A 12460-nucleotide genomic window follows, 5' to 3' on the forward strand; every position below is an offset into this window, starting at 1 on the left:
TTCACTGAAAAGCGCACGTCACCCTCAAAATGAGGGTTATTTGACAGGTACATGGTATATGGCCTAACACACCCAACTGCATGAGTCCATTTTATCACACAGCCACGACCCACATAAACAGCCTGCTCATGCATACGTCTCACTACATGCCACAACAGGAGCGGCTCAAATGTGAAGACAGATAAACGGAAGTGCGCGGCCTCACAAACAACTCTCACACGCATAAAATGGAGGCCGGCGGTGCTCGCGCTGCCTCCTCAGCTCACCGGGGTGATGCGCGCATCCAGGTCCCGGACCACGCGGGCCCGAGTCCCGTGACCCCGAGTCCCGGATGCTTCGTTAATCACGTACATCTCCGGGCCTGTCAGTGCGGCTTCACGTGTGGAGCGGTGAGGCCTCCGCGCCAGGGTCTTCCGCGCTAATCTCTCCTCCGCTGAAAGACAGGTCGGCGGCAGAGTAAACACGGGGGATGTGTACGGCCAGGACTCGGAAATAAAGCCCGCGCTTTCCCCTGACATTTGTGCGCTGCTGATGCCACTAATTGCTTTCGTTCATCGGCCCGGCCCTCCCTCGCTCCCGCTGCAGGCTGGTTTACATAAGGCCTTGCATCTTCCAGGCTGGGTCGCCTGTGTGTCCAATCGAGGCCATTTATCATCGTAGCTGATGTGTTTTTACAACTGTCAGATCCAAAATCAACAGTCCCGTTAAATGCAGGAGCCACTTGAAATACCAGTCATCTGTTCCTTCCCTTTCCCTCTGTGTCTGAGTTGGAAGAGACTAAACTCCTCCTTACAAGTTAAGAGGAATTCAGTGAGTTACCGCCACGTTGGGGCTTTTGACTGATGCAGCGCAGCCGAGTGCGGTAATACCTCAGGATTTCCAAGACATTTTCACCAGGGTACACACAGCCAAATTAGTCCCTGGAAAAAGCCTAATAATAAAGTAAAGTCCACATTTGTAAAGCGCACAATCACCCGTAAGGGTCTCTAGGCGCTGGGGGCCGTCGGGAAGATTAAGCGAGCTATTGCCCAGAGTCACATGGTGCTGGGCTAACCTGCCGCCGGAGCCGGGGATCGAACCGTGGTCCCCAGATTCCAGCGTCAGTCGCCCTGGCCGCGGCGCCAATAATGGGGAATTACTTGTGGAAATTGGCGTGGGAAAACTGATGTCCATGGTAATTCCCCATTCCTAAAGGGATAACCCATATTTAATAAGCAAGCATCCCAAAATTACTGAAGCGCGGCAGTGCAAAATTACCAGATCGGAAATTTCTTTTGTAAGGAGCGCTTAACTGCAACCTTCTGTGCAGGTTAACAGGACAGTAACAACTGCCAATTTTGTATTTTTTGCCGTCTCCTCATCTCCTCGGTATGTTTCACGGTAATAATACCCTAGACCGGCGGTCATTGCATGCCTCTAACTCAGTCTGTACTTTTTCACTCTTATGGAACCTTCCTTTTTTCGATACTGAAGACTTCTGTCATCAGGCCACTAATTGCGCCTCACTGATCCATGCAGCCCCAGGAGACCTCGACCTTCTTTAGACTTAGTAGGCCCATGTTCTAAAAAAAGACACACATCCTTCTCATTTTTAACCTCCCCTCCCACAGCCAGTAGCCAACTGTTATCAGTTCGAATTGGGTGAAATAATATTTACGTAGTCGTCTGTCAATGCGCAGCTCTTGGTGTCCACGCAGAGCCGCCTAATGAGGCTCATTACTGACTGCACTTGTTGTGGCTGTTGGGGCTCAAGAGGTTTAAGAATTTTACTACAACTGGCAAAGTGTGGAATCATATTTACAGCCGAGCGGACGTTTCTAGTTCCCAAAACATACATAAAAGCTATAACTTTTCGTCTGGTACTTTCGTCTTGTCACTTGAGGGCTTTGTGGAATCTCTGTGTGAAGAAAAAGGCCTGGTACTAAATACTGAGCTAAGGCAAAAAGGCAAGCCAGGAATTTGAGAACAGGAAAGTACCAACAGCCAGATACATGGAGCACAGTCCACTCTAACTCCACAGACCTTCTGTTTAGTCTCAAACTTTGACCTAGTTTCCTTGCAATCACTTCCCAGTTGTACATCCCTGACCATTCTGAATTTAGTTACAGTGTTTCTTCCCCCACTCACGCCATGAGGCAGTACCGCTCACGCTGACCCTTCAAAGCAAAGGAAATTAAGTTGTCAACAAGAGTAACAGTAACAACACATGAGTTGTTAAGATTCAGAGGACTAATGTACCTCATGGAACTTCAGGACAAACGCTCCATTGTGTCATTCGTAAGTCATAATTAAGGGCCTGATTAGGACTTTGGCAATCTTGGAACCAATGTAGCATCGGAGTCAAGGCTCACTGACTAGGCGTCTGCCCGCTGGTATTCAATGCTATTGATTTGAAGAACAAAAGACAGCTGGAGCACCACCGCCACCGCCATCCATTTGCAGGTAGGGGAAAAGAAGCTGTCAGAGGGCAATACAGAGATGTTCACCACAATCCAGGTAAGTCAGTTGTACATTATTGGGTTAGAGTGAGTTTGTAGAACTCTACTTTGTCCTCCAGAAGCCATAATGAATCTAGGGTAAAGTGGTACAACACTCCGCAACAGCCCTTGGTAGTATGCTAATGTAGATCTCTATGCTACTGTGAAAGGAGTCATTGCAAATATATCGCTTTCTGCGGGGAGTGATGGTGAATCTGGAGCACTCTCCTCTACCCCATCAAAACTATGGAGAATAAGCCAAACTCATCTCTGGTTTTATGCCCTGTTGCATTAGACTCAAAATGAAGATTGTACACCCTCCTGCAATCCATTGAATTGACTGTCCAACCATAGGTTCAGGAGCGCAAGACCGAACCTCGAATTTCACTACATATGGTCACATTTCTGATTTGGAAATTCTGTACATCAACTCCCCTGGATCTACATTGGATCCCTGCGGTTTAGTTCCTCTTAAGTTTGAATCTGTAGAATTCTTGTCAGGTCTGAGGTGTAAAATGTATGCAGGCATATTCAAAGTGCTCCATGTCAATCCTTGGCATTGTGTGGCATTCCGGAAATAACTGTGGACACCCCTGGCATATGTTCGGCTTCTTTGGCATATGCTGGCAATACATGTGCATGCAATGCCAAGATCGCTATGTCATTAACACTCAAGCTGCTTGATGTCCAATCCTTTAAGTTGGGACCTGCTGCCTGCACCTGCAGGCTGTCTGTAAGCTACTCAGTAACAGTCTCCTCCTCTAATAAATGTCTAGCGCTGTTGTCTATGTTTGGTTTATGTTGTCCCCCCCTCCCCTTTCCAAGAAGATTCTCCGCCCTAAAACGACTAACAATATACTCGTAAAGGCTAGTATGAAAAAATGAGGTGGCATATTTTAATGCTAGGGTAACAGTACATGGTACAAGAAAATACGGACCAATATTGGAAGAATTCTGTGGATGTTACAGAAGTGAGGTATGATGATGGTTAGTAAAGAGAAATATTGTGAGGATCCTGTTCTTTCCAGTGGGGCACCGTGTATCTGAATAAACTCATATCATACAAATGTGTTTTTTTCTACAGTGCACCCATTTTTAAAAGTGGCCACACAATTTTAAAAAATGCACATAAATTATCCAGTTATCGATAAACTGTATTCCATGTCCCTGTGGGAGAATCTATAGTAGCTGCTCTGTAGGTCTGCCTCAGAAGTGCCATGAAATCCATGGCATGGGTGCCTATTTATTTGTGAATGATTACTGTAAAATTCAGCGTTTTACCACATGTTTACATCTTTCTTAGGAGGATAATTCCAGCAAAGCCCCCTAGAGGTGGGGACTGGCATGACGGTTTTTGGAATGCCTTATTCAGACTTTCAGTCTTGTCATGTCAGGGTGGAGGAGGGACTTGTCCCAGTGTCAGGCACAAAACCAAAAAAAGCCACACGAAGGTATGAAGTTAACAAGATTAAAGCTTTTATTAACCGAAAAGTGTCTCTTTAATCTTTGACCTTCGAAAGGGTAAAGCATGGCGTTCTGATCATTTGCATTCTACTTTTAACAGCACAGCAGCACTGAGCCACCACCGCTTCCACCCCAGAATGCTCATCATTTCATTACGGTTCATTATGTGGATAACTGTCAGAAAGCATTAGAGCCAGAGGCCTTGAGCGATAGGGCAGAAATGGTAATTCAAAAACAATATACTTTCTGGAGGAAATACGGCAGAGCAGTAAATCCAATTAGAAAAGCCCTATATACAGACTAAGTAAGTGAGGTCCATTGCGCGGATTAAGCTTGTTTGATTTTTTGTTTTGTGAAATTTGAAAGCTGAAGAAAAACCTTTTATACAGCTTCAGCCACTTTCCTCCCATCATCTCGTTATGTTGTGCTTTTAATAACTGTAGCCTTTTTCTGTATTAAATATCTTAAAAGGTGCATGTTTTCCAATGGCCTTCCACCTAATTATGTTTGGAGACTAATTAATTCGTGTCTTTTAATCTGAGTGAAACTAAGCACTTTCCAGGCAGCCAATCAGAACTAAGCATCTTGCGGAAATTGCAGTAGTTCATGCCAGGCACAAGCAATCAACCTACAGAGCGAAAATAAGTTAATATGAAATTATTTCATTTGGAAATGTTGTGGCATAACTGTGTTAGTCTGCTCTCTTGTGGGTTTTCTCAATATGCTGTGCCAACAGAATTTACTTCAATATTTATAATCATTCATTATTTCTGCTTCACGCAGTTTACATTTTGGAAAAATAGCGATCTTGATATGCCAGTCAGCCCTACACAATACGCAACTCTCTATAAATTACTGCTGTAACTTACCGAGTAGGGTATCCTCCTCATAGAATTTTTCACATATTATAAATAACTCTTTCACAGTGTTTGAAAAACACTGAGATTTACAAACCTCATTTTAGACTCACAAAAGGTTTAATATGATTTTAAAAGATATGGGTCCTTTTTAAATAACATTTACGAAGCGTAATCCCTCCCGATCTAAAAGGGTAGGAAAAGGGCGAATCTCCCTTCCCCCACACATTTCCACTCAGTGCTCCGTAGAAAAAATGACTCCGTACAGATGAGGAGAGTGCGCGATATCCGCGCCTATGTTAGGTTATTTGAGTCTTGATACAGCCAAGACTCGTCCCCATAGGGACATCTCGGTGCCCCTACCTCAGAAAGGGGATCACATGGCTGTCCCCATAAGAGTGGATGGCATCCTGGCCTTTTTGGAAGTCTCTGCTTTCCATGAGACACCACTCAGATTAAAACTAGGTACAGACATTTCTTCATTTGGCCAACGTTTGACCACATAGTGCTACAAAGCATTTTCTTCTGTTCAATGCTTGCGTTATAAGGAGACAGGCTGTATTCAAATAGGGGCACACCCCTAAGTAAATGTGCCAGACACAGCTCCAATGCGAACTGAGCTGTGGACAGTCCCCTCAGCCAAGCTCACCACTCTTCTATTCCGGAAGTGATATCATTTGCAGAAGGACTGGCTAGTACAGGGCGGTGGGCAGCACGTATCTGTATAATGTTAGAAGCACTGAGGGATCAGACATTACAAGTTTTTCAAACTTTACTAGTAGTAATATTTCCACGTATATATGTATTCCCAACGTGCACGTTAACACATAACCCACATTAAATTCTCATTTTCACACTAAATGGGCAAATGTTCATTAAATAAGGCTTATTTTCGAACGTAATATAATGGAAAGTTATTTTTTATGCTTGGGAATTCTGTCTTTTTGCTGCCCTTACCTTTTATGGTTGATAGCTTATTGTCAGGTCCATCCGTGGTTGCTATAAACTGTTCTAGTAATGGGAGGAACACACTCATTCCACCCACATGAGCCTCCAAGAGACACAAGTTGTGCTGCCCCCTTCAGACTAGTCTTGTTACCACAAAGGATGCAAGTCATAGGATTTGAATCCTGAGTGGCTGACTTAGGGCCTAATTGTGATTTTGGCGGTGCTGCGCCGGCTTTGCGCCAGCACAGCACCGCCAAAGCCATGCATGGTCAGACCGCCAGATTAGGAGTTCAACTCGTGTCTGGCGGGCTTTTCTTTTGCGGTTCCCATGGCGGTGCCCTGAAAATGGGCACCGAAATGGGAACGCCAAAGCAGTTCCAGCACGGCATGGACTGTGAAGTCCTTGCCATGCTGGAACTTGGGGTGATTGCAAACAGGGGAGTATATGTTGTGCCCCACTGAATGCATCCCCATGGTGGCGTGGGAATGGGGGCCCTGTAGATCCCTCTTTGTTTTCTCACCGCCAGCCTTTTCATGATGGGCTCACCGCCATGAAAAGGGTGGGGGTGAACCGCAGTGGTCACACCTTGCATATTGGATACCTCTGTTTGCTGCGCCACCGCTAGGGAATGGTGGTTTCCTGGCACAGCGGTGGTGGTCTGAATGGTCACCTCATAATATGGCGACCACAGGACCGCCACCACTAGTGTGGTGGTCATAGACAACAGACTCGTAATTTGGCCTATATTCATAATTTTTCTGAAGTCAAAAACATGTTCACCAATGTATTCCTTGCCTATAAATTGCAAAAAGTATGCTGAGGAATATCACTGTGTGGGATGTTCCACATAAAACATCAAAACTGTTGTATTGAAAATCATCTCAGATCATCTGAGACAGCAAAACCAAAGAAAAAAGCTATCACTGAAAGGGTTTATCAGATCCACTGCAGCTAATCAGATCAATGAAACCAGTGTCTTCAACGACATTCAGCTTTAGGACGTATTGTTTACTTGGCACTTACCTACCACGCATTTAACAGCGTTCGCATATTTTATCGACTTAAATTTTTAAATCTTTTTTTTTGCAGCCAGGCTTTTATTTCAAAATTCAGTCTGTTATTTAGATCCTAACCCACTGCCAGACTTGAAGTTCGGCTTAACCTTATCGATGCTGGTGACCGAATCACTCCGTCACCAGCCACGGATGCGCTGTGCTGGTGACGGAGTGGTTACGTCACGGCCCGGCCGCCGCACCTGCGCGGCGCTGATTTCATGCCTCCGCGGTGCGTTCTACTGAGCGGGCGGGGCCGTGATGCAACCACTCCGTCACAAGCACAGCGCGCCCGAGGATCGTGACGGAGTGGTTCCGTCACGAGCATGGCGGCGCCTCGCGGCCCCCCCTCCCCCTAGCGCTGCGGCGGAATTACCGCCACAGCCATGGGGTTAAGAAAGTATATTTTGCAAATGAGTCCTTAAATGTGATATTCAATCTTTGCCTGTTTCTTTGTTGGGACAGCACTTGAAATGGAAGCCTGAAGTGCATGTACCTAGTATACCTATGTATCTGCTACTGAGAGGTGACAGTACGCTCCCACTAAATGGACTGCACCAGTGACGAGAATTGCAGGTACCACCCCCAACAACTTAGAGAAGCACAGGTCCTCAGTGCCTGCCAGCACCTGCCCACTCAAAGCACTTGTTGGAAATGATTTGCGTACAGAACCGACCAGATCCTGGCTGTTCCTCTGTTAGCCTTGCCGTGATTGGATGTGATGCCAAGAATCCACGGACAGCAATGGCGCCCGAGTTCTCGCCTGACACACTTCCCCTGCAGTCAAAGAACAATTGTGGGAAATCAATGCTACAAAAGGAACTCGGGGCGCCAGAAAAGTTGCACCTTATACTCTTTCCAGTGCAGCACAACGAAGGGCTCAGGTAGCAGGGAGAGACAGGCCTCAATCATGACCATGGGGCATTTTTTTTAAACGGCTTCACATCAGAAGTCTTTATCTTTGGAAACAATGAGCGGGGACAAGCGGCCACTCTTCCGTCGCAGGTGGCGGGCCCCCAAACCTCCAAATGATACTTTCGTTCATCTGGGCTAATAACAGGTCTCCAGGTAAACAGAAATCTGATTTTACAGGCCACTGGAGCAGAGAGTATCTCTGGCGAGAAGAATAGATCCCCAAAGCTGTGTTTTATTTCTTCATTAGCGCGCCGTCACGCTGGCCGGGTACTAAACGCAGGGCTGGCTGGGAATTGCGGGGCTAAAGAGAGCATAATGAAGAAAGGCGGGGCCTCCTAATGATGGCCCCCGGGGCAGTGGAATGGAGACGGTCACCTGGTTTAGGCAACTGGCAAGAATTGATGGCCGCCTGTGAGGGCGCTGGAAAGAAGCCCTGCGTTGTTTATGGCTCTGCCAGACAAGTCCGTGGCAGCATGGCTCAGCGAGCTGAACGTTCCCTATGGCAGCAGATGAGGAGTGAGACCCAGCCTGCCCCTTTAAAAGGTCATTAAACTAAGCCAATTTGGCAATACTAACAGCTGATGTTTACAGCAATGACACACTTCAGAAGTGAATTAATACACGTTAAATAAAAAGGTTCATTAATCTTATTGAGAGTCGCTGACAACTTCTGAGCTCCCTTAGACGTTAGTATATATTTCTCCTCCTCTGAATATTCCCCGTTCATGCGACTTATTGACTGGCAATACAACATTATTAGATTTGTCAATGGGGAAGGAGGTGGTTCTGAAAACTGTATTTGTTTTATTATGTAGAGAGTTTTATAAAGTAAGAACAGGACCCAGAGGTTTCAGAGCACAGTACAGAAAAAAAGACAGCTACAACATGAGCAAAAATAGAGTCTGACATCACCAGTGTGGGTACCGCGAAAATGCGGCTACCCACAGCATCACTGAATTCTATACACAAACTGAGCTGCAGTTCTGACGTGACGTCACCCATGCTGTGCAGAGGGCTGGTAAGGCCATCAAGATGCCTTAGCTTGCTCATGCCAGGATCTATTGCATGGTCAACACACAGCCTGGCACATCCTGCTGAATAAACATCGGTGATGGACAAAGACATGGCTTGACCACACAGCGGGAGGGCAGGACAGGACAGGCCTCCGTATACAGCAGCATGTTTGTGTGTGAGAGAGAGGAGGGGGTTAAACCGACAAATCAAACGGTAAATGAGGAAAAACAGTCTCTAGGCCACCCCATGTTTCAAAACTCCTCAGCTGGCAAGACAAGCAACAGTAATCCCCTGCAAGCACACTGCTGTGACAATCAAAGCCCACCTCGAGGACAATCCAGCAAAATCCTCACACCCCATTCCATGAACACAACTTCACAACGATGGCCGTGCTTCCTAGGAAGCAAGCTGGGACGTCTAACCATCATCGACAAAAATTACAAAATACAGATTTTAATCTACAAATAAAGGCAACACCTGTAACAAACAGTATGCAACTTTAGGAAAGCATAATGTATACAAACTCTACGCAACTCCTTTTCCAGGGAACCTGATTGAGCGATTCCCTCACATCGCGGAGTCATGGATTAGTTTTTTGTCATTTTTGTAAGAAAGTAGTATGAAACCGGATGAAAATTGATGAAAACTAGGGCTGGTTTAAAGGGCGAAAACTGAAAAAGCACCCATGTTTTGGTGCTCACAATGTGTTTAGAATTAATGAATATATTCCCCATGAATATCCCCAAATGTCACCTTTTCGCATTTGTAGTCATATATTTTTTTTAACAATACACGTTTTAACCGTTTTCTATTTTGTTTCCAGTGAGAAAAGATTCTGCTGAAGATATTACAAAAGGTAGCTGGGCACTGTTCCTCAGCTTGGCACAGAAAGGCCAACTTCTCACTGCTGTAAACTCTTCAGATATGGCTCAGTGAGAACTGCCATTTTCATCACAATTACTTTATACCAGCCAAAATGAAAGCATGCCATTTGACATCAGCACTCGAGTGCTGAGGCTAACCTAAATGAATTATGTAACAATTTGTAATGCTAGCGAGAACTTCAAAGCAGAATTGTTCCCAGATATTTTACACCCACGACCTTGCCAAAATGACTAACAAGAGAAAGAATGTAACAGTGCTATGAAACATTGAAGAATTGTGTATGAGAGAGGTTCAGGAGTCTAACCATGCTTCCACATTGGGGTAGAAGTACACATTTTAATTTATTTGAAATACCAGGAACAACATGGACAATTTTAACATTAAAATATATTTTGTTTGCATAAAAATACCCCGATTGGGAATGAGAATTACCATTTTTACTCCCACGTAAATCAATTTACGAAAACCTTCCACAAAAAGGGACAAGTATGTTGCCACTTCTAAATCTTATCTGGAGCCCTGAGTCTAAGAGTAAGCTTTAAGGAGAACCAACGTGGTTTTACTTCTATGGTTCTTTGTGGTCACACTGATGAATTTAAATGAAAGCTGCCTTTTACACACAGCTTGAAATGGTCTCCAAGTCCTTGTTAGGCCCTATGGTAAGTCAAACAAAAAATTGAGGGACATTGTACACAAAAGGAGACATTCTCGCGAAGGACTGATTCTGTGAAATTAGTTGTTAGCTAGTGCAACAAAGTCTGATTCTCAGGATTAGAACCCACAGGTTTATCCCTTGTAAATATAAAGGAAAACTTACGAGTGCAAGGCATGGAAGCGGGGTCGTTTTCGGCTCTGAAATAGCCGCGGTCACAGGTGCAGGACTTCGAGCCTTCGCGGATGGAGTAGCTGTGTGGAGGGCATTTGGCACAGATGGTGTCTGCTGAGTGGGCCTTGTAGTATCCAATTTTACAGGCTGGAAAGAGAAAAGGAATGGAAGGCGTTATTTACACAGCACACAGCAATAAAATCAGACCTTGACAATATCAACTACAGCAAGAGGAGACACAACCAAAATTATAACAATCAGGGTCCTTTTAATAAGGAAGTAGAAATGGGCCTAATACAAACAAATCGCTAAGTGTCTTTGTTCTGCATCAAGAGCTTCAGACACTCAGTTGAACAAGTTCATAGCTTTGTGTGCAGGGACATGACTACACTGATTCTGGGTTCGAGCAATAGAGGCAAACATCAAGATGGTTTCTTCTGACTCCTATAACCATGCTATATCAAGCCGCTATACAACTTGGAAAATGGATATCTGTTTTGGAGCAAAGCCCAAGGAGAAATAAGAAGCTACACATGCTTCGGAGGAAAACAATATGCTTCTTTCCTGTCATCGCATCTAGGAAAGTGTGCACACCCACGTCCACACAGAAAAAAAGACAAATATACATATGTCAAGCAAACAGCACATCTTCCACCCGAAGACAGACTACACCAAGCTGAATCACCTCACGTTCGGACTTTGTCCTTTTTGTACCTGGTCTTAACAAAGAGATCGAACATAATTTTATGTCAGTGTTCATAAGGCCCACCACGCACAAATGTTGATGAACGATTCAGACAGTGCAAGGGAAGCACTGGTTAAGAGCTCAAGAATATCGCCTTTGGTGTGCCGTGACACAATGTGTGACAAACAAATTTGGCAAGGATAGAAAATATATCATGCAGAGTTTGACATTTTGTAGGATAACATGCAAATCCTGAAGAAGGCAAGAAAAGATATCCACAGTGGCAGAAACATTTCATTTGCAATTTTTATTTCTGCTGAAAATTATGATCCACTGTAGTTCCCCTTTCATGAACTGAGAAGCCACACTTTCATCTGGTGTGTTATCTGCCGTTAAACAAACAGTGCGGCAAAACTGAGCATGCTATCAAGGAATATAACATTGAGCCTGAGCCACTACCGCTTAAGGTTTACCTTCAATTTACTAAGCTGGAAAAACATTTTCTGCAATATTTGTAGGCTCAATGGATCTACTTCTCTCAAAGTGGAAATTAGAAGGTAAGGTGAGTAATACATGCTTACTGTCAAAACTAAAGAACTTACAGTTAAAATGTGACTGCAGCCGTTTGCTTCCTCTGTTATAAGTTTAGTTTGGTCTGTTGTTATCGTTTTGCTGATTGCCTTCCATACCTCGCTGATCCTTTAGACAGATCTGGAACCGTTGCTTTGCTGACAATCCCGTTTTATAAGCATGTGTCTATATGGGACTTCTCTGCCTTCCTGACCATGTTTGTTGATTCATCAAAGTACTTTGATACTGGGGTAGGGGAAGTGAAAACATCTCCCTTCAGAATCCCAGGGGCATTCCAGGATTGCACCGTAGCCCCACACTTTTAGCTCCTCCATACCCACAAATTTGCTGTTAAGGGGCCTTGAAGAAGGGCACAGAGTCTAAAACCAAATTAAGCAAACATGGCTCATTAAGCCCTTCCCACTTTAAGATCCTGATGATGACTTTGCGCCCCCCTGAGGGTAGGGGTAGCAAGGAAAGTACCACAGTACCACAGTAGCCTGACATTGCCTCAGTGTCTCTGCTTTAAGATTCAGATAGGACGGGCTCTACCAGCATCTTTGGCAAACATGTACTAACGTAATATTAATGTATTAGGCAGCCAATATAGACATGCAGAATACCCATCTCTCCTTATATTACTAGATGGTCCAACAGACAAGAGGGAAACTGGGGTTACAGAGCCTTCATCTCACCTCCCTAGCACCTTCATGGTGGATGGTACAGTACACAGGAGCTACAAAACCCCGCTGTCCTATTCCGGCTG

At 44.8% G+C, this 12460-nt stretch overlaps 1 protein-coding gene across 2 annotated transcripts in view; it reads right to left on the minus strand.

Annotated features, from left to right (window-relative positions):
• Positions 1-12460, minus strand: part of EPHA4 (EPH receptor A4) — a 154864-nt gene that overhangs the window by 85963 nt on the left and 56441 nt on the right. For both annotated transcript variants that reach the window (XM_078666463.1, XM_078666464.1), the window contains exon 4: positions 10431-10586. In XM_078666463.1, the coding sequence (XP_078522589.1) occupies positions 10431-10586 (156 nt within the window). The remainder of the gene's footprint in view (positions 1-10430; positions 10587-12460) is intronic.

This window comes from Lissotriton helveticus, chromosome 11, assembly GCF_964261635.1.
Source record: "Lissotriton helveticus chromosome 11, aLisHel1.1, whole genome shotgun sequence".
Lineage (NCBI taxonomy): Eukaryota > Metazoa > Chordata > Amphibia > Caudata > Salamandridae > Lissotriton > Lissotriton helveticus.